Below are 20,825 nucleotides of genomic sequence, written 5' to 3'. Positions count from 1 at the left end.
TTGCTACCTGCTTTTCTGCTAGGCCACCCACAGCTTACCAAAATTTCAAGAGTGTACAGAGGCTTGTGTTAAACCTGCATGCTTCTTCCTTCATTACCTGCCTGACAAAAATTATGTAAGAAGCAGCAACAAGAAAACTTCTTTGTTTTATAACTGAAGCATGGACTTGAAGTCCTAAATTAATTCATACCCCAAAGCAAATGACTAACAATTCTGTCTCTAATAAAGAAGGCAAGACATTACTATTAAATATGGAGTGGTTTCCCCAGAGGACTGGAGGGTGGGGATAGGCAGGAAGAGTGCAGCTCCTGCACTTGGCCACCCATGTGCAGATGTCACAACTGGCACAAGACATGGGCTCATGTCTCCATACAAAATCTATCTGCTCTGCTCCCAAAGTGAAGTCTGCCTAAAGGCTTGCTGCTCCTGCCTGCACAGCCAGCCTGTTGGAAGGACTGTCTTCTCTGAGGTTCCAGGTTCCTGGCTGGTAAGTTATAAAGGCCTTTTCTCACTGAGTGATCACATGTTGGATGTGGTAAGACAGCCTCATCCAAAAATTTTTAGGAATTTGGTCTCAGTGAGTGGGTTTTCCCTGTTGTTTGAATTTCTCAGCTTGGTTCACTTCCATCTTGCTGATCTCCTGCTACTTGTTGTCACTGATGCCAAACCGTTGTGTATATAATTTAAGCTCTTTCACAAATTAGTCCTTACCTCTCTTAATGGTGCCTGGGCACATCACCTGTGATCAGCTCAGTTCCATGTGCTGAACTCCCCCTTCTTGCCTTGCTTTCAGGAAGCCAAGTGATTTATGTGACATACTTAGGTCCTAGAGGCTTATCCTAAATCCCAGAGCACGGCAGCTGTTCAGGTGGGTTAAATGCACCCTCACCACTCCCTCTTTCTTGAAGGAGAGGAAGAGCCAAGGAAAGGCAACTGAACAGTGACACCTTCATGGCAAGGATTGTGTGTGAGGCAGAAGTGGTGGGGATACAGTTGACAGCAGTTTGAGAATGGAATGGGTGCAGTAAGGTTTACTGAGTAACTACACACTTCAGAGATGTAGTGAGCAGTGGAATTCTTCTATTTGGAATGAAGCAAAACCAAAGCAGCCCATGATGAATTGGTTCCTGTTCTTGCTGCAGAGGATCCAGGCCTAGAGCAGCTGGCATGGAGAGCACCATACAAGTCCCTGCTCTTGAGCCATGAATTCAGGGCAGATCTGTCCCTTTCAGGCTGGAGGGGGTGGGCAGCAGAGGGAACTTTTCCTGCCTCGAGGCAGCTGTGCAGTATGGTGGTCTGCTGTCAGGACATGGCTGTTTTACTGGGGGTGCTGTGCTGCTGCCTGGCAGTGATCCTGGCCCATACTGGGCTGGTTTGGCTTTTCCCATTCTCAGGATGATTTCCAGAATCTGCAAAGGGTAGAGGCTTCAAAAGTATGCAATCTGAAATAACATGTGTCATAAACTAGCTGGTTTTGTACTGCCAGCTCTTGACTGAATGAGGTCAGCTGCCAGTTGTGAGACAAGATTGCAGGAAACAGGCACCCAAACAACAGGGCCCCACTAACCAGTGGTTTTGCTGTCGTGCAGAACCTGAGTGCGGGGCTGCCCTCGGGCCAGATCTGCCACGACGAGCAGCGGCTGGAGGTGATCTTTGCAGATCTGGCCAGGCACAAGGATGATGCTCAGCAGCGCAGCTGGGCGCTCTATGAGGATGAGAATGTCATCTGCTGCTACCTGGAGGAGCTGCTTCGCATCCTGGTGAGTAAATTCCTCTCTTTACAGGCAGACCAGAACAGACAGCGCTGGTGAAGTTCCTTTTTTTTGACCTCCTTCACTCCTGTGTTGCCACTGGATCTGCTGTTTCGGGAGCACAGGTTTCTTGTGCATCCTTTTAGTGTCAGTAAGTCCTACCCTTCTCTCTGGTCTCTGCAGAGCTCTTGAGCTGCCTTTAGTCTCCATTCCACCATACAAAACTGTTCTGAAAAGCATTATTGAGCTGTTCATGGCAGTTTTGGTATTTACTCATCACAAGAGGATATAAACCCTCACCTCCAAAAAACCCAACCTGCCCTGCCACAGAAAACCTGGAAGTCTCTGGTAAGGGTTGTTGCACTCCTAAGCCCATTTAAAACATTTTCCACTTAAGATTTCCTCTATTGCTGGGAGGTACCTGTGGGGTTAAGCTCATTAAATGCAAAGAACATTCTTTGGTTGCCTTGAAAGCAAGCTTTAAAACTGTTTTTGTGAGAAAGTATAAATGATCTCACACATCTCTGCATACAGGAGAGGAACATGCCCACGGTGAGCAGCAGTGGGATTGCTGTCCCAGTGCTCTCACTAGTACGTACAAGGCTATCTGTGTCCAGGGATGGTTTGGGATCTGCACTCAGTGCAGTGACATGGTCTGTGTTAGGGGTACTGGTGTGGGGTTTGCTCTGGCACTATTTTATAGTCCTCTCCAGTTCTGGAGAAAACAGGTACATTTTCTGTAATAAATGCCAAGGTCTTTGTCACTCTGCATACAGCCTGTGCTGCCTTGTTGTGGGCCTGCAGGTCAAGGATAAATGGGGTTTTGTGCAACCATTCCTCATAACCTAGGGGTGGGAGAAGATGTTCATCTCAGGATGGGAGCAGTGCTGCAGCTGCCCTGTGTAACTGCGGGATGCTCTCAATCAGGTGCTGTTTGGGTCATGTTAAATATTTTCAGCCTGAGATGTGCTCTATGGCAGAGACATTTCTCAAGAATCCATTTTGATGGTGAAGAGTGATGATGAAGGGTGATGGTTCTTGATCGGTTTCTGTGCTCTGCCTTCAGTTTCTTTGTGAGATGTTGGGGCTACTGAGATCTGAGAGCAAGTGGACTCCCTTGAGGTCCCTGCAGCAGGCACCTTCTGCTTTGATGTGTCACTGAGTTACCTGTCAATTCCTTCTTCCAGACAGATGCAGACCCAGAAGTTTGCAAGAAAATGTGCAAGAAGAATGAGTTTGAATCTGTCCTGTCCCTTGTGGCGTATTACCAGATGGTAAGGTGGCAAAATGCACCAAATCTTTTTTTAAGATTTCCCTGAAGATGCAAAAGAGCAGGGTTGGTACAATGAATGTATATAAGATGTTTCCCTTGGATAGGACAGTTCTGCGGTCTCATTGAAACTGCAGCATATTCCTTTCAAGTGCTGGCTAATGTCAGTGCTATGCCTGAAAGCTGTGTGAAAGAGCAGAGGATGCTGTAGACTTTGAACAGTAGCTAGCAGTTGGCAAGGGTAAAGCTTGCTGCTTTTACTGGCCCACTGAGGGACAGCACTGACATCACTGGTATCTAGAGGAAAGATTTCAGAGGATGCCTTGGGAGATCTGATAGGCTGTGATTGCTCTTCTTTTTAATTGATGCACTCTTGTGCATTAGTAAATAACTTTGGCTGGGAAAGTACATAAAGAGTAGAAGGCTTTGGAGTGAGGAAGGAAAACAGTTTAGCGGAAGAAATGGAAGTTTTGCCTTAAACACCTATGTAGTGTTGCTTTGCTCCTCTCCTTCCTGGAATGTTCTGTTGTAGGACTCTGTGGGAGTAAAAAACTTGTCCCCATCTTGTTTCTAAGTCCCCAGCTACAGCACATTGAGTCTTGTGGCATTTTGCTTTCATCTAGCACTTCTGTGTCTGAACCCAGATCTCAGTGTCAGGGGGCTGTAGCATAGCTGAGAGCAGCAGGAAGGCAGGCTGGGCATAACAGAGCCTGCTGACTTTCACTGCCTGCTCTTCTCTGACCACAGTTCCAAGGAAGCCAGACCAGGTAGGGAGCAGTTTGGTCTCCAGTCCTGGCTGTTGTTATGCCCAGTGCCAGGGCTTGGCTCACATGTGTTCTCTGAGCCCTGGAGTTGTTGGCTGAAGGTGGACTGTGCAGGTGTTCTCTGGTACAGCATCAGAGCTTCTGCATGGGAGGTGCAGGCTGAGCATCATCTTTGCTGGAATCCTTGCATGTCCCAAAACTTTCTGAAGAGAGCTTGCAAATGTTATCTTGTCAGGAAACCTTAATCAGAGCAGTGTTCACAAAACTTTTGCATGCTCAGAGAATCCTGGCTACCCAGCACATTCAGTCTCTTTGCTGGGGACAGGTGTGAGTTGTTGGTCTGTTACCAGATTCAGTTGATGATGTGGGATTCATCTTCAGATCTGAGCTCTGGCTGCCACATGATCTCTGACCACACAAGCCAACAACCCATAGCCAGCCCAATTGTGAATGTTATTGTAAAGTGATTCCTGTACTGTTGTTAAAAGCTTCTAGAGCTTCAGGGTTTATGTCATCCTGGGAAAGTCTGTGGCTTCCCAACAACAGGAACTTCTAGAAGCTGTGTGTCTGCCTCAGAGTGAGCCCTCCTCTAGAACATGGTTTGATCTAACAAATTGGTTTTGCAGGAGCACAGGGTGCCATTGCGCCTGCTGCTGTTGAAGTGCTTTGGAGCCATGTGCAACTTGGATGCTGCCGTCATCTCAACGCTTGTGAATTCTGTGCTGCCGATGGAGCTGGCCCGGGACATGCAGACTCACACACAGGGTGAGCCAGAGCTGCTGTTCCCTTAGCTCTGGGAATGTGTCTTCCCATTACATGATTTGCAGCAGCAGGAGTGGCCCCCCATTTCCCAGCTGCTCTACATACCCAGTGCTTGGGGGGGATATGGTGTCTGGTTTTAAAGTTATTCAGGTGATTACCACTGTAACTGGGGAATGCACAGGAAGGGATGTTTCAGTCCAACGGTGTGAGGCCCTCCAGCTCTTGAACATGCCATTAATGATCTGTGTCACTTCTTGTAAATGTCTTAAAACACAATTTGAGTTGTTCCAGTTTTGTTTAATAATGCTGACAAGAGACACTTGCAGATCTCAAAGAAGATCTCTGCAGTTTCTTAAAGAGTTTTCCCTAGTGTTCTATACCAAATGTTTTTGGTGTTTCATTGCGGTGAATGAGATGTGTGCTGGTTAAAGGGCCTTCTCTTTACTAATGTGCCAAGAGAGATGGTAGTGCTGTTGTTAGCATTGCAGTCCTGGTCCTCTGCAGGATAGTGCCATGGCCCAGGTTTTCCCAGCTCTTTGCTTTCCATACTTAGGCTTTACCCTCATGTTCTTCTGCTTCACATTCCTCCATTTGTTAGGATGACCTGTCCCTCCTACTAACAGGAATGTCCTTTGTACCCTTGGAGCTCCTGCTTAGCCCAGTGTCCTTTATTTCTGGGCAGCCAGAAACAGGTAGTAATACTCCCCTGGAGTTACCTTCCAGCTCCCCACACATGCCTGGTCCTGGACAGTCACAGCTTTGCTCCCCATTTTGAAGCCAATCTGTAGACCACCAGTGCTGGCAGTGGCGTAGCTCTCTTAAAAGGACATTGAAAATCCATTGTTTTGTGCTAATTGTGACCCACAATTAGAGTAGCTGTTGAGTAACCACATGGATCAAATCAGAAGAACCTGGTATTTGCAGCCTTGCAAAAGAGCAAAGACTGCAAACTGGTTGTAGTCTATTAGTTTGTTGTGGGTGTCATGAAGCTGTGGAGGGGTATAATTTGGTGATGAGACTGTGTAGGGGTTGACAGGTCTGCAGAGAACAGAGACTGTCCCATCCATTTTATGTGAGCCCAGTAAATGTCCTAGATGGCCACTTTGAACCTGCACAATAGACATTCCAGTCCCCAGCATCCCACCACAGACTGCCAATCTGAACTGTGAACTGTGCTGGGCAGCATGAACAGGGCTCATCCAGTGTCCAGAAAGGGCTATGGGAGATGAAAATCAAGCCTCTTGCAGAAGGCTTTGCACTTGTCTCTGCTTTGAAGTACAGGCATTCCAGAGGTGAGAGGGTGGCATTTCAGGGCAGGAGGAAGTGCTGGTGGTGTGGGACTGCAAGTATTACTTCTGTGTTGGCTATGCTTCCTCTTTTGTTACTGCTGCTTGTAAATTCTGTACAGTGAACTTAACCACACTCTTGGTGTTTAATCTGGTTATGCCTGAGAAGCATCTTCTCCAGGCTGAGTTTTTACTGCCCAAGAAGCAAATGCTACTTGGTTATGGGACTGTGACTGTGCTCCTGTGACAGCATTTCTCCTGATTTTGTGCTGCCAAAAATAAACTTTATTGTGTCTCCATCATTCATTCACAAAGCCTGTCTCCAGGTGAGCATCCTGTGCACCTTCCCAACAGGATTCTATTTCCTTCCCTGTTCCTGAGCTGTCTTAGTGCTGGCAGAGTGGGCTGGTCACCCTTCTTACTCCTTGCCTGGTTGCAGTGATGCTGTGTTTTGCCCGGGGCTGTGTCATTCCAGACAGCACAGCTGATTCAGCCTCTTGATGGGTATGGAGCTTTGAGCTCTGCCCTATGTGACTTCTGCACACCTCTGCTGATCTCCAGGTAGTCCTTGGGCTGGAGCAGGCCTGTCTCTCAGCAAGTCTTAGCTCTGCTTTGGGGTCCTAAAAGTATGGCAGTGGAAGTGGTGAGAAGTGATTTTACTGTATCCTCTGAGCTGCTGACCTGCATCATCTTTCCACTAGCATCATCTCAAGGTGAGGGTTTTTTCCTTCCTTGCTATAAGGTGGTCCAGTTGGAGGGTGAAAACTGCTCCTCCTTTGCTGACAGACCACTGTGTGGATACAGGAGCCTCACAAATCAGTGTCCTCATCCTGTGCTGCTTTCCTTGTGCTAAGCTTTATGGTAGGCACTTGTGCAGTGGCATCTGTGCATCATCCAGTCCTTTCAGCCTTCACAGTGGGGCAGCAGGGGGGTAACGATCCTTGGTCCAAATGTGTCCGTCCTTCAGAGGTGTTTCAGGGCATTAGTAGTTCCCTCCTGCCATTCTGGTGTTTTACAGCTTCATGTGCTGCCAGCAAATGGCAAGCTTGTGTGAAAGCATGACCTTGAATCCTGGAATGACTTGAGCTTATTTTGGTACTAAAAACTGGGGAATAGCAGCTGATCCGTGACATGCTGTGGAATAGCTAATCCCTTCTGTGGGTGACTGCAGCCAGAGCAGCCAGTGCCAACACTACACAACTGGGGAGCTGGAACTGGCTGCAGCAGCTCTGTGGGATCCCTCCTGGCTTATTATAGAAGAGCAGCTGGGGCAGAAGCTCTGTCTGTGGATGCTGGATGCCTTTGGTAAGAAGGACTTTACCCTGGGACTGATGTAGGCATGTTGGCTGCTGGCCAGTTCTTCTGCAGATGTTTGGGTCTTACTGCTGCTGGACAGCTCCTTCTCTCTGCTGCAGCTGGCCTGCACATCTATCCACTTTAGAACACCTTCTAATAAGCCACAGCAAGACAGAATTAGCTAGAACAATGACAAAGAAAACAGACAGGGATAATCCAGTCTGTAATCATGACTTTCTCCCTTGTTGCAGCACAGTTTACATGCAAGTCAGCTGTCAGGTTCTTCTGCCTTCAGTCATAGGCAATTGTCTGCTCCCAGTGCCCACATTTCACACTGCTGTGTTTAGAAGGTGGAAGTAAGGTTTTCAAAGGCCTCTGAGAAATGCTTTTCATACATGATTGCAGTTTCTCAACACTATCTCAGTAGTTTTCAGCAATGCAGGCTGGTAAACAAACAGCTGTATCTCTCCCACCTGTCATGGCTACTTCAGTGATGCTTATCAGTCTGTCAGCAGTCCCTCTGCTTCAGGAGAGCTGCATTGATACTATTTAATTTCTGACAGCCACTGGTGCTGCTCTGTAAGTTAAAAAAAAATAAAAAAAGCTGTATTTTGACTGACAGTTACTCTGTTCTCTCTGTTCTTCAGCATGGTGAGTCTTGGAGTCTTGTCCTGCTGCAGCTGGGGCCCTCCCAAAAACTTGTAGAGCCTGTGCAGTGTGTGTCCTGGGTTCATCTGGATTTGCCCCAAGTTCAGGTTTCTGGCTGGTTTCAGCATCTTTTGATTTGTTGTATCTAGGGAAATACAACAAGATTTGCCTCCTGGTCATGTAGACTACTGTTAACCAAGATGAATGGACATCAGTTAATGGCAGATGGACCAAGGAGGTGTAAAACTAGTCTCTTCCTTCCCATCTCTAGTCTTTTCCTCCATATTTGCTACTGCCACGTTTATCACTGGCTTCTGGCTCTCACTTTATTTCATTGCTCCTGATGTGATGAGAGAAAATGTTTCGTTGACAAAAGAAAGTCTTTCTAGGAACATGAAAACAGCAGTTCCATGTGTCTATCTGCTGCAGTGTCCTTCCTCTGAGAGCCATGGAGGAAAGAATGAAGAAATCATGTGGTGAACAGTTTGTCAGATCCCTTTTCTGCTACAGTGTGCTTTGGTATCACTGTCACCTTATAGCTGAGAACTTCTTATATAAGCAGTATGAATTATATTTAAGTCATTAAATATCCCCCTCTCTGTTTACAGAGAGTAAACAGCAGTTTTCAGCCTTCCTTTGCTGCCACATGGTCTACAAACTCTTAATCTTGTTCATCCTGTAGTATCTGGTTAAGCTGCAAATTATCTATTTTTACTCAAAGTACTTGCTGATGGAAAACTGAGGCATCGTGTGGAGCTGTGACAGTGTGAGTGTGCTCTGAGTGGAGAGGCTTTGCTGACTTTCCAGGGGGCACGGGGCTGGAATGACTCAGTAGCATTTTTCCCCCATGCTGACAGTAAACCTGAGAGCTGCAAATGTTGCAAGTCCTTTGGCCAAGTCCAGGAGTAAGTGGTGACATTGATGGCATCAGCCTGTGCAGTCAAAGCCAAACTGCAGGGTGCAGATACTTAGAGATGGATTGCTTTGTGCATGGAGAAGTGAAATATCCTAAAGGGTTTGGAGGGGGCACTGGAACTGGTGTGTATTGTGCAGGGCAGCAGTATGGCCAGGAAAAGCATCATAGATTGAAGAGGCCTTTTTCTCCTCTGATGAAAAGTAGTTTTGGTCAGTTTTTTATAATTACACCTCCAGTCTCCTTGTGCCCCAGGGCTCTTTCTGACAGATGTAGCTGAACTTTATTTAGCCAGTACATGTGGTAACCTAAATAATACTCATTTTCGTATTGCCTTCAGACTTGCTGAACTGGACAGAGGCTACATTTGATAAGGGCACAGACCCTATTTGATGACTTTGTTTTTTGTTCTGCAAATATTTATGGAGAGGTATCCATTAATTACAATTCAGGAAAGACACTGGCAGGGGTTCTTTGGAGCATTCACATATAGCTGCTGCCAGCAAAAATTGTGTTGGACTAGCAGGCTGTGGGATGTATCAGTGCTGGAGATGTGTGGCCTGGGAGGTGGGCAGATGCACAGCCTGAGCAGTGATCTGGTCTCCCCAGGGACCTTTTATACCTTCAGGCAAAGCTGAGGTAGCAAAAGTAGAGCAGTGCAGAGATGGTAACAAGCAGCACGGCTGTCTGGGGGTGGTGTTGGTTGGAACAGGCAGTATTTTGAGCTGGCCAGATGGATGCTTTTTCTGGGTTCAACAATTACATAACTATGGGATGTGTCCTGGGACTGTGCAGGGGAGGTTTTTAATTATTCAGATCAAGTTTGCCCAGATCTTCTGAAGTGAAAGGGGAAAAAAACAGAGGATTCTTGTTATGATTATTTTTAAATTGCTTTGGAAACACACGGCACAGAAGGCGTGTGGTGTGCTAAAACGAGGAAAAACACCTTTAACTGCTCAGTCAGTACAGGAATGAGGAGTGGGCTAATCAGTGTTTAATGCCTGTGTGAAACGTGGATTTCCCAGCTGCAGCTGAGGAAAGGTTTCACATCCTTGGAAGAACTAATGACAGAACCTTTGCCTTGCAGATCATCAAAAGATGTGTTACTCTGCACTGGTGCTGGCCATGATGTTCTCCATGGGGGAGCCCCTGCCATATCACCACTATGGTAAGAGTGGGTTGTGCTCATAGCAGAGCTGTGATGGGATGTCTGGGGCATGCTGGCACACACAGGGAAGGGACAGGGACAACTTCATGGAACGCCCAGCAAGAGTAGGGTCTGTTCTTTATTAGTAGAGCCTGGCAGCTGAAGCACTGGGCTGAGATTCCAGATTTCCAAAGAGCAGCACAAATCTGGGTTAGAGCAGTGGAGGACTGAATGCCATGCTGCAGGCAACGTGGATTTGCCCATCCCTGTGACTAAGTGGCATCTTGTTTTACTGCTGGCCTGTGTGGAAACACACACCTCTTACTTGCTTTGGAGACTGTCTGCTGATGAGGCTGAGATCCCAGATCTCTACACAAACACCCACTAAGGCTGTCAGCTGCATAATGTGGCCTCTTTCTATTCTCTCTTCTAGCAGGATAGTACAGCCCTCTGTAGTTCAGGCTCTTGGGGAACATGTTGATGATTAATAAGGATACTGTGGTCAATTATGAAGTGCAAATATTCTCTCTGTTTTATCCTCTGTCCTCTCATTTCAGCCAGAAAGCCCTGCCCACTTCTTCCCACGGCTGTGTTGTATTTGGGAAATTCTGGGCTTAATTTTCCTAGAAATGCAGTAGAGATTTTTATAAGTATCTCGTCAGCAGCTTTAGCTTAACACTGGGTAAACCTGCACAAGATTAAAAGTGCAATAGAGACTGAAATGAGCCTCTACACTGCCTGTTTTTCTCTCCTTGTGTAACCCTGGCAGTTATTTCCTGCAGGTGGACTTATTTGCATGAGCTCCTGAGCTTTCCTAATAACTGATTTGAAAACTGGGTTATTACCAATGATCTAGGTTATTAGTGGTTTTTTAAAAGAGATTAACTAAACCAGTGGTCAAGAATGCCAATCTTTTCCTACCTTGAAGCCTTCACTCGTGGCATTGGTTCTGCAAAAGCTAGAGCAGGATTCGGTGTTTTGTTTACTCAAAAAAAATTGCTAGTTGGGGTACCAAATTTCAGCAATCCCCTGCACTGTGTCTCACACAAAGATGCTTCAGTGGTCTGTCTAGTCCATTTGAAGAGCCCTTCATTCCCTGGAGGCTGACACTAATGGTTTTTAAGCATAAAAGAATACAGAAGTGGTTTGGATGGTCCCTTGCTGCTTGGTTTATTTTCACTGTGCTGTAAATGCCCTTTCTCCTTGTGCAGAACATCTCAACTCTCAGTTTGTGCAGTTCCTGCTGGATGTGATTGAGGACGGGCTGCCCTCGGACACCACTGACCAGCTGCCTGACTTATTTGTCAACGTCCTTCTGGCCTTCAATCTTCACATTCCAGGTTGAACTGGTGCTGCTCTGCCTTGGCAAGATTTCAGTGGTCTGGAGTGAGAGCGTGAAAAATGGGGAGGGAGAATCTTACAGGGTCTTGACAGTGTTATAACCACCAACCTCTCCTAGTCTCTGGCACCACACTGTGTTTAAATATTATGCAAAACCCTAGAGGAAAAAAATGGTCTGAGAGCCCCTGCCTAGCAGCTCTGGGCATCTCAGTGGATTTGTCACTGGGCTTCCATGGTGCCCAGAAAAAAGAGTTGTTGGGGTGTACTTGCAGAGCATGAGTGGGGTTAATTTATAGGCACAGGTGACCTGGGAGATAAGATGCTTCAGTGGGCATTTCTCAATACCAATTCAGAACAAAAGTCCTCTGCCTTCTGTGGGTCTTGGCAAAGCTTCTGCTTCCCTGTCCAGACTGCTCATTGAGGTGCCACGTTGTTGAGACCAGACCCTTCAGCATTGCCCTGAGATGTGGTGTCCTCTCTTTGTCCTTGTTCTCTCTCCTCCCTGCACTGCTGAGCTCCACGAGGACAGACAGCAGATCAGATCCTTAGGGAAGAGCATCTTCCTTCTCTCTGCCTGCACATTTTGAAGCCTATTGGAAGATTGGAGTGTAGTTCCAGGTCCTGCTAAGAGAGGCCATTCCATAGCCCAGTCTCCTGTTGCTCCAATTGTTTTTAGTTAATTATTTACCCTTGATCTACTTCATGACATTATCCTTGATTTTTTGGAGAGAGGGGAGGATAAAGCAGCAACAATATGTCCAGCAATTTACCTGTTATTTTGGGTTGTGCATCATTAAAATTTATGCAAAAGTTTCTAATTTCATGTGAAAGTTTGCACAGAAACTGATTAAGTGTATCTCTGTTGCTTTCATTCATTACCCCTTCCCACACTTACCTATATCCTTTCTGGCTTCTGTAATTAGGCAGTAAAGCATGCCAGGCAGTGTGTTTCTGGGGATTATTGCCCACCTGGGGCATGGCTGAGAGCAGTGACTTGTTCTCTGATGCCAAGAACATGTTAAAGGACATTCACGTTACTTAATGGTGGATTGAATTTTTTTATCCCTATGTCTGCAAGATTCATCTATCATGCAGTTCAGTGATGCAGCCTTAGTTCAAAAACTCTCCTAAATACATATGATATTGATGCCCTTCAGGATCCTGAAGCATTTTGCAGCCTGTGAAATATTACAGGCCACAGAAATAGCCACATTGCTGTTCATGTGGTTGAGTGTGCACACTAACACACACACACACAGGCTCTGCTAGGGTAAACGTATTTTACAGCAAATCACTCCCAGACCAGGCAAGGGGACAGTTCCTAGAAGTCTTCAGCCTGTACCCTTGCACAGCATGGTGCTGAGTGCTAGGAAAAACTTTTCTCTTCTGGGATGCTTCTGGGACCCTTCTTAAGAGAACTTGTAAAACACTAAGTTCCAGAAGGATACTGCTGATGGGAAGGAAGAAGGTACCAAAGAATGGAGCCCTTGGCTGCAGAGGGTTGTGAGCAGAAGTAATGTTTGACAACATAAAGCCTTTGCAAGGTATTTTCCCAGTATTTGGCAAGGTGGGAACCCACACGTAAGTCAGATATACGGAGAAAGCACCAAGTCACAAGTGTTTCATGTGTTTTATTTCACCTTCTCTCTCCCTACCCACCCACTCTGTGGCCTGAAAGTTTTTGTAGCCCTGATAGTCTGTGGTTCCCCAAAGCACCCCGGAGTACTGATGTGAAATAGGAGCCACCCATTATGTGTTTTTATCACCATGGTCTTCAGGAGACAAAGGGAGATGCTGAACAGGTTTCTTCTTTAGTTCCAGAACACAGTGTGATCATGACTACAATAAGCAAGCACTCCAACGTCAAGACTTTCACAGAGAAGCTGCTGCTGCTGCTGAACAGAGGAGGTGAGCGTGTGTGGCACTGTTACATGCCTGGCAGGGGGTGCACAGAGATGCCTGGGGAGACACGGCCATGCTCGTGGATGTCAGGGGTGCAGGTAGCTGAGGAGCTGTCAGCTCAGGCTGTGCTGTGCTGCTTCCTGGTGAGTTAGTGAGGGTGACAGTCTGCATTGCTGGAGGATGGAGCTGCACAAGGAATAAGGTAATGGCTAATGACATCTAGGGAGAGAGGAGTGGCTGCCATTTCCATACTTCTGGGTCAGATCAGCTCCATCTCTGAGCATGAACCATGGGCAAGCTCTTGTCTGGAAGGAAAGCTGGTCCTGGGCCACTTCTGTCCTTGGACAGGCAGAGGACTCAATGTGTGCTGGCATAGAAACCTCTGCCTGTGCTGGCAAACATCTGCCCTGGGGGGACAGATGCAGAGGGAGCTTTTGTCTTCAGAAACTATGCTTAGAGTGGAACTTTCCATTTCTGAATTGCCAGCAGAGGCTTAGCCTTGTGTCTGCTTCAGGCATGGAGTGAAATTCAGTGTACTTGTAGAGCTGTTGCAGAGCAGATTGCTGGAACGCTGGAGATCTCTGCAGGAAGAGCGGTGCCAGGTCTTTCAGCCTGTGCTGCAGGCCACTATTGTGCTTTCTAATACCTTCTGGAGCCAGGAGCTTTGCTGCCTGAGAGAACTCATTTTGTTGAGTTGCTGGAAATAACCCATCCTGTGATGCATGCAGTTCATCTTACTCTGGCTTTGGTTCTCTTTGGGGCTGCAAATCACTGTCTCCACACGATATCAGCTTGAGGGCAGCAGGCACCTCGGTGCTCTTCTGTCTGGCCTCCTCCCAAAGCCTTTGTTTAGCCCTTTCCCTGCCAGATTCCCTGCAGAGATCACCTTACAGTGAGGAGCTGGGAGGAGAAAGAGGGGGGCCACAACCTAATGAAGATGCTTCTGTCATGCCTGCCTTCCTGACAACTGTTGGAGGAGCTGCCATGGCCCAGAGCCCCTTTTGGAGTCTGCAGGGATGTGTTTTGCAAGAGAACAGGATGTGGTGGCTCATTTTGACTTGGAAGTGTTTCTTTTCTTGCTTCTGGGACAGTACTAGCCTGGGCTCTGGTGAAAGCCTGTTTTTGGTACAGGCTCTGACGGGCTTTTCAGAGGGATTATTGGACCCTTTTTTAATAAACCAGGGAGAAAATGAGTGGTGGCTGTTGAGCAAAAACAGGAGATACTGAGAGGTGATGTGCTAATGTGCTCTCACCTGGGATGGTCAGTGAAATGTAAACAGTGATTAATGCTCATCATAATGAGTTTGCTCTCGGTAGCCTGCAGAGCTGCCATCCTGATTATACATCTTTGAGCACTAAAGCTATCCATGGGCAGGGAGTGGCTGGCTGAGGGCAGGGCAGCCTCCTCTCTAAAGTGTCTAATGAAGGGAAGTGCACTGAGGAAGGAGCAGAGGGGCAATGAGGAGCGTGTGGCTCAGCACTGTCTCTCTGCCTCCCCCAGATGATCCAGTTTGCATCTTCAAGCATCAGCCTCAGCCACCACACTCAGTGCTGAAGTTTCTGCAGGACATCTTTGCCAGCAAGGATACAGCCAGCATCTTCTATCACACAGACATGATGGTCCTGATAGACATCCTGGTGCGGCAGATTGCAGATCTCTCCCCTGGAGACAAGGTGCTCACAATAACCCACAGGCACTGGGGAAGGGAGCACAGTCCCAAAGCAGTGGTGTTTTTCCTGGCTCCTCATGGGGCCTGCTGGTGCAGAAAAGAGTGGAGGTCTGGGGTGGGCACAACATTTCTGGGTGCTTAAATCAACCTTGGGAGTTGAGGAGGGAGGGAGAATTTATCCTGCCTGGCACACCAGCATATTTGAAGAAAGATCTGCCAGGCTTCTGGTGGTCTGCACACTTCTGACCAGGGACCTTTGGGAAGAGAGGCCCTCTGTGAGCAGTAGTAGGAGTAATCTCTTGTTTGGCATTGCAAGAGGTGGGGGATGCGCATGTGTTCAAGGGCAAGGGAGGAGCAGCACTCTTGCTGTGGGAAAAGCAGTGTTTTCCATAGTTACTAATGATACTTAAGCAAAAGCAGGTGCCTCTGCCTCTGGAGTTGTGCTCTGGTTGATGGTGCAGCAGCAAGCAGCTGTTCCTGTGCTCATGCTGTAATGGAGGCTGGCATGCTTGTTTATCTCACTTCAAATCTTTCACTGTGTTCTGTGTTTTGTCTCCCCTCCCACTTGGCAGCTGAGGATGGAGTATCTGTCCCTGATGCATGCCATCATCCGCTCCACGCCCTATCTGCAGCACCAGCACCGCCTCACTGACCTGCAGGGCATCCTGCAGCGCATCCTGGGTGAGGAGGAGGAGGACCAGCAGTGCCAGATGGAGAAACTGATCATCTTGGAGATTTATAAGGAGTTCCCAGAAATCTCTTCTGGTACCAGCTAATGCTCCTCAGCTTGGACTGGAGTTTGAACCACTTGGATCGACTATGTCTTTTGTTGACACTTTCTCCCCATTCCCTCCCAGTACAGCTCATACCTTATATCCCTCTGTGTGAGGCCTAAGGTTGGGACCGTGTTCACCGGCCCTTTGGAAGCGCCAGTGGCAGAGAGGGTGTGGGGTGCCCCTGGGACCTGGTGCCCGGGGCAGGTGGAGCAGGGTGGGCACTGGCGTGTGGTTTGCCTGCAAGACTCAGCAGGAGCTCTTTGGGCAGCTGGTGTTAGTGGGAAGGGCAGAGAGTTTGTGGGGGCTTAGCAGCCAGTATGGGAGAATGTTTAGCTGCACTGGTGTCCTGAGGTCCTGAAGAGAAAGGCCTTTGCCTTAGAGTATCACTTATTTTCCATGTGCGTCTCTCTCCCTGCAGTGACCAAGTGGAGTCTGCTGGTGCTTGGAAGAAGCTTTTGTAACATCTGTTTTGTTTCCTGCTGCTAGTGCCAATGTGCTGCAGCCCTGCCAAGGGAAAGTAGCTGCTCGCTGTCTAACGCCTCGTCTAGTGAGCCTTTCGCTCCCTCCTTAGCCTTCCGCTTTGCCTCTGGGCAGCAGCCCACCTTGGGTCATGGAGGTCTTACCCCAGCAGCTGCTTTTCAATCTGCTTTCTATAGTGATGTTTAAATCTGAATTTCTTGCACACTGTGGCAGCCTAGAAGTAAGAGCCATGTGGATGACACTGCCCTTAGGAAGCCCTTGGCCGGACACAGCACCAAGACGTGTCCTGCCAAGTGAAGCTGCCACTTGCCAGCACTGTCGCAGCATTGCCTCGAGCAGAGGGGCTGCCCTTGGGCAGACACGCTCTGTTTGTGAGGCGTGTGTGTTTCTTGCCTTGAGCTTCATCGTAGCTCTGCCTCGCTGCCCTCCCTGTCCCCATGGCAGCGCTCAGAGGCAGCGTGAGCCTGGTGTCCGGTAGCTGTTTGTGACTATGCTAATTGTGGGAAACCCTTATTTTTATTTCCTATAGGTTTCTAGCAAATGGGTTTAACCTGCTTCCCTGGTCCAGATAGTCACACACACTAATGTGGGTCTCTTAGATATTTGTGTGCACAGTGTGGTCACTCCCTGTCTCCAGGTCTTCTTTTGCAGTAGCCAGTGTAGGAGCTGTGAAACTGGAAATACTGGGCACTGTATTTACTTTTTTTTTTTTTTTTTTGTTAAGCTTGAGGGGATAACACAAGCTCTGCAGGCCTGGACTGGCCACTGGGGCAGTGATGCTTTGAGAACAGAAGGTGTTGGCCTGGCAGCCAAGGGGGGCAAGGAAGTCAGCCTGGGAATGCCCAAGCTTAATAACCACCCTAGTAGAGAAACCTATTTTTTCCCTGTAAAAATGTATGAATGTCAAAAGGGATCCTGTATTTTCTTAAACACTAAGTGTAACCTGCAAAAGAATAAAAATGTCTTAAACTGGACTTCAGTGAGTGTAGCCCTGCCTGCCCAATCCTGTCGTGGGGACACCAAAACATCAGGAGTGGTTGGATGCCTGCTGCCCACAGAGGCAAAGCTGATCTCCAAATGGGGGTAATGCTGGGGGTTTTCCCTCATTCAGTTTCTTGCCTTGTCTTTTTCTACCATGTTGCTGGCTGACATGGAAGGGTGGAGGGCAGCAGCCCTTGCTATGGGCACAGCCATCATTCCTGGGGCTTGCCCAGCATCGCTGCTGCACATCAAGGGTTTGGCAGAGCTGGACTCACAGTTCGCTCGCACAAGGTAGTGCAGCCTCAGCTGGCTCCCAGCGGAGCTGCCACGGCAGCGAGCCCAGGCAAAGAAGGGTTTAATGGTCTGTATCGAGTGTAATGAACCACGCTGTGGCTGCGGCTGTGTGCTCCCAAACCCCAGCCCGTGCTGCAGCTCTGGGGGCCTGGGGTGGCAGGGGTTCTGCAGTGGGAGGACAGCAGGCACTGGGCAGAGCACTACGCTGGCAGAAGGAAGCTGGTCTCTGCTCCTGGCTCTGTGCCAATAGAGCCAACCAGGCCATGGGCACAGCCCTGCTAGGCCAGGGGTGTAAATGCCAGGTGCAAGTTGTGCACTCCAAACATAGGGATGGCATCAAACACAGCTACCTGCAGAATCAGGGCCAGGACTGTCCCAGCTCCTGCCTCTTTGGCCCGTGTCTCCTAAGTCCTCAGGCGTGTGGCCTTGAAGTGTGCAATTTGCACACCTGGGGTCAGTCATGACACAAAGGGCTGCCAATCCTCACTGGTGTGTCCCCCAAGGTGGCTCTCCTGTGCCCTATTGCTCTGTGCAGAACATGGTTGCATGTGTCCCTGTGCCAACCTTGGCTTGCTTCTGAGTGCTGCTGGGGCTTGTTGCTGGCCCATGACGTGCTGCTGTGGTGAGATGTTCATCTGGCACTTGCCTCCAGTGACACAGCGTGGGCTTTGCTGTGGCAGCCAGACTCAGCAGTGGCAGGACTTGTGGCTCTGCTTGCCAGGAGCTCAGAATGCAGAGCTGGTGGCTCCCATTGGGATCCCAGAGCCATTGCTGTCCATGGGGTTGCTCACCTTATCCCAGCTGCACAGCAGCGTAACACCCTCTGTCCCACCACCCTGCTGCCACCACAGCCAAGGGCTGGAAGAGCTGGGGGGCAGCTGGCTGTGGGGTGCAGCGGAGAGATGCACCTGCTGTACAGGAGGGGCATTCACACATCACAGGGACTCAAACTGCAGCATGTAAACTCGCTGTCCCCCGGCCTGCTCAGCAGATCCTGCTCTCCATGTAGGTGAGACACTCAGGATTGTTTGCTGTAATAATGCACAATTAAGAGCAGTGTCTCCTCGTATTGGTGTTTTTATTGTGGTGCAACACTGAGGGGTGTTGGGGGCTGGCACGGGGGGAATGATACGTTGCCTGTGACCTGCGCTTCTGCTTTATTGTCTGGAATGATTCAATTACAACTATTTTGTGGCAGTAATACCCTGATAATTTTCTTCTCCTCCCCTGAGCTGTCAGCTGGGTAATTAGAACAAATAAACTTGAAAGCCTTCATTACTTTTAAAAAGTATTGCCTCTCTCCTGATTTGGTTTCCTTATGATACATCCCCAATTTGAGGAGGTGTGATGTATGATCCAGCCGGCATGTTCCTGTTGCACACGAGTGATGAGCTGCCCTATGTTAAATGAGGTTTCTTGGGTGAGCTGTGTGCAGGCTGCTCTGGCATTATCCTAATAGCACTGGGAGGACTCAAGTGGATGCTTTAGGGTGTGTAGGGGAGAACATAAATACCCCGAGTGCATGGTATAGCCATAGCCCTATCAGTGCTGGTGCTGGACCATGCAAGCCAGAGGTGTTATGTGGTGGTTGGAGTTAATCACAGCAGATTATGATCCTATGGAGTTCATAAATTAACATGTTGGCTTCTCCAGGGTTAGATATCCACATTCACTGGATGTCAGCCCTGAGCATTGTGTAAGCACCAGGGGAACTTCTCTATGACACATGCTGAGCTGCACTGGCCACCACTTTAGGGCCTGCCTGGTACTTCCCGTCATGGTCCTAGAACACATGGTCAGCACAAGCAACAGGGCAAGGGCAAGCCCTGCCTGCTCTGCCCACCCTGTGGCTTCCCCAGTGGTGGCCAGGCCTTGGCTTCTGCAGGTGGTGGGAGGGCCCCTTTGGAGCTAGGATGTGCATGGACGCACAGTGTGTCCCATGTATGCCCTGCCCCATCCTCAACTCCCCCCATCTCCCAGATTTGCTGTATTTTCCTGACACAGTTCTTTCTTCCCTAGCATTTACCCCAGTGTGCCCTCTCCTTCAGCAGGACATGGCCAAGGATGTCCCTCTACCATGGCGCACGAAACACTAATGAGGACCTAAACCCTGTTATGAGCTCCAGAGGATTAGGATGAGATATTAGTTGATTGAATCACATCAACAGCTAAATTACGAGGCTGATGCATTGAGTCACCATAACGCAAGGGCCTCAAACTGAATTTTCCTCAGAAAAATATAAGGTTGGTTGTTGTTTTTTTTAATATATCGGGGATGCTGGAAGCAAAATCTGCAACTTTCCCTCTGGTGATAATGCCACGTCTTGTGGGTGCTGGCAGCTGGGGTCTGCGTCAGGGAAGCAGAGTGGGATTGCTAAGTTTGTGCCATGCACTTGGGTGCCCATGTGTGAGGAGTGGGTGGCAGGGGCTGTGACACCACTCGCACCGCCTGGAGAACCGGGATACAGGGAAGTCTGTCCTCATTCACTCTGTAAAACCCATCCTTGCAGATGCCCGACGTGCTGCTGCTTCCAGATGGGCGTGGGGGAGTGGAAGGGGCCCGTGGGGCTGCCACGGCATGGCAGCGCCTCCCGCCCGACCGCCGGCACTTCCCTGCCTCGCCCTTCGTGCCGGCGCAGGGCAGCGGTTCCCGCGGGCTCCCCTGGGGCACGGCCTGGCCCTGGGGACGCTGCCGGCGGCACGGGCACCGTTCCGGCACCCGGTGCACCGGCAGTGCCGCAGCAGCGGGTCGGCGGGCTGCGTGTTGTGTGCACGGTGTCCCGGTGTCCGCGGGCCCTGCAGCTTTGGCAAGGATGCTCCGGGAGCCGCGCACCCGGAGCCAGCCGGTGCAGCCCCTTGCGAAGACCTGACCGGCAGCGCGGGGCTCGGAGCGGCGTGCCGCGGCCAGCCCGCAGTGCCCGGCGCGGCCGGCCGGGAACCGCGCGCTCCGCGGAGCGTCCGGAGCGCCCATCCCGGAGCGCCCGGAGCGCCCATCCCGGAGCGCCCGGAGCGCCCGGCCCGGAGCGCCCGGCTCGGAGCACCCATCCCGGAGCGCCCGGAGCGCCCATCCCGGAGCGCCCGGCCCGGAGCGCCCGGAGCGCCCATCCCGGAGCGCCCATCCCGGAGCGCCCATCCCGGAGCGCCCGGAGCGCCCATCCCGGAGCGCCCGGAGCGCCCATCCCGGAGCGCCCGGCCCGGCGCGGAGCGTCCGGAGCGCCCATCCCGGAGCGCCCATCCCGGAGCGCCCATCCCGGAGCGCCCATCCCGGAGCGCCCATCCCGGAGCGCCCATCCCGGAGCGCCCGGCGCGGAGCGTCCGGAGCGCCCGGCCCCGCCGCCCGCGCTCAAGATGGCGGCGCAGGGCGGGCGGGGGCGCGGCGGGGCGGGGCGGCGGGAGCCATGTTGGGGCTGCGGGAGGAGCCGCCGCCACCCCCGGCAGCAGCAGCGGCGGCGGCGGGGCAGGGGGCGGCCATCGCCGGCGCCAGCGGGGGCGGCGCCGAGCCCATCGCCGTGCGCCCGGGCCGGGCGGCGGCCGCCGAGGCACC

General features: G+C 50.2%; 1 protein-coding gene across 3 annotated transcripts in view; it reads left to right on the top strand.

The window, feature by feature from the left end:
• Positions 1–16,980, top strand: part of NCKIPSD (NCK interacting protein with SH3 domain) — a 50,879-nt gene extending 33,899 nt beyond the window's left edge. For all 3 annotated transcript variants that reach the window (XM_021532341.3, XM_085590526.1, XM_085590525.1), the window contains exons 6-13: positions 1,590–1,760; positions 2,939–3,025; positions 4,412–4,550; positions 9,778–9,858; positions 11,049–11,177; positions 12,994–13,086; positions 14,582–14,754; positions 15,323–16,980. In XM_021532341.3, the coding sequence (XP_021388016.1) occupies positions 1,590–1,760; positions 2,939–3,025; positions 4,412–4,550; positions 9,778–9,858; positions 11,049–11,177; positions 12,994–13,086; positions 14,582–14,754; positions 15,323–15,526 (1,077 nt within the window). In that variant the 3' untranslated portion in view covers positions 15,527–16,980. The remainder of the gene's footprint in view (positions 1–1,589; positions 1,761–2,938; positions 3,026–4,411; positions 4,551–9,777; positions 9,859–11,048; positions 11,178–12,993; positions 13,087–14,581; positions 14,755–15,322) is intronic.
• Positions 16,981–20,825: the final 3,845 nt, after the last annotated feature.

The sequence above is a fragment of the Lonchura striata genome, chromosome 12, assembly GCF_050655825.1.
Source record: "Lonchura striata isolate lonStrDom1 chromosome 12, ASM5065582v1, whole genome shotgun sequence".
Classification (NCBI taxonomy): domain Eukaryota; kingdom Metazoa; phylum Chordata; class Aves; order Passeriformes; family Estrildidae; genus Lonchura; species Lonchura striata.
This window is presented reverse-complemented; position numbering and strand designations above follow the sequence as displayed.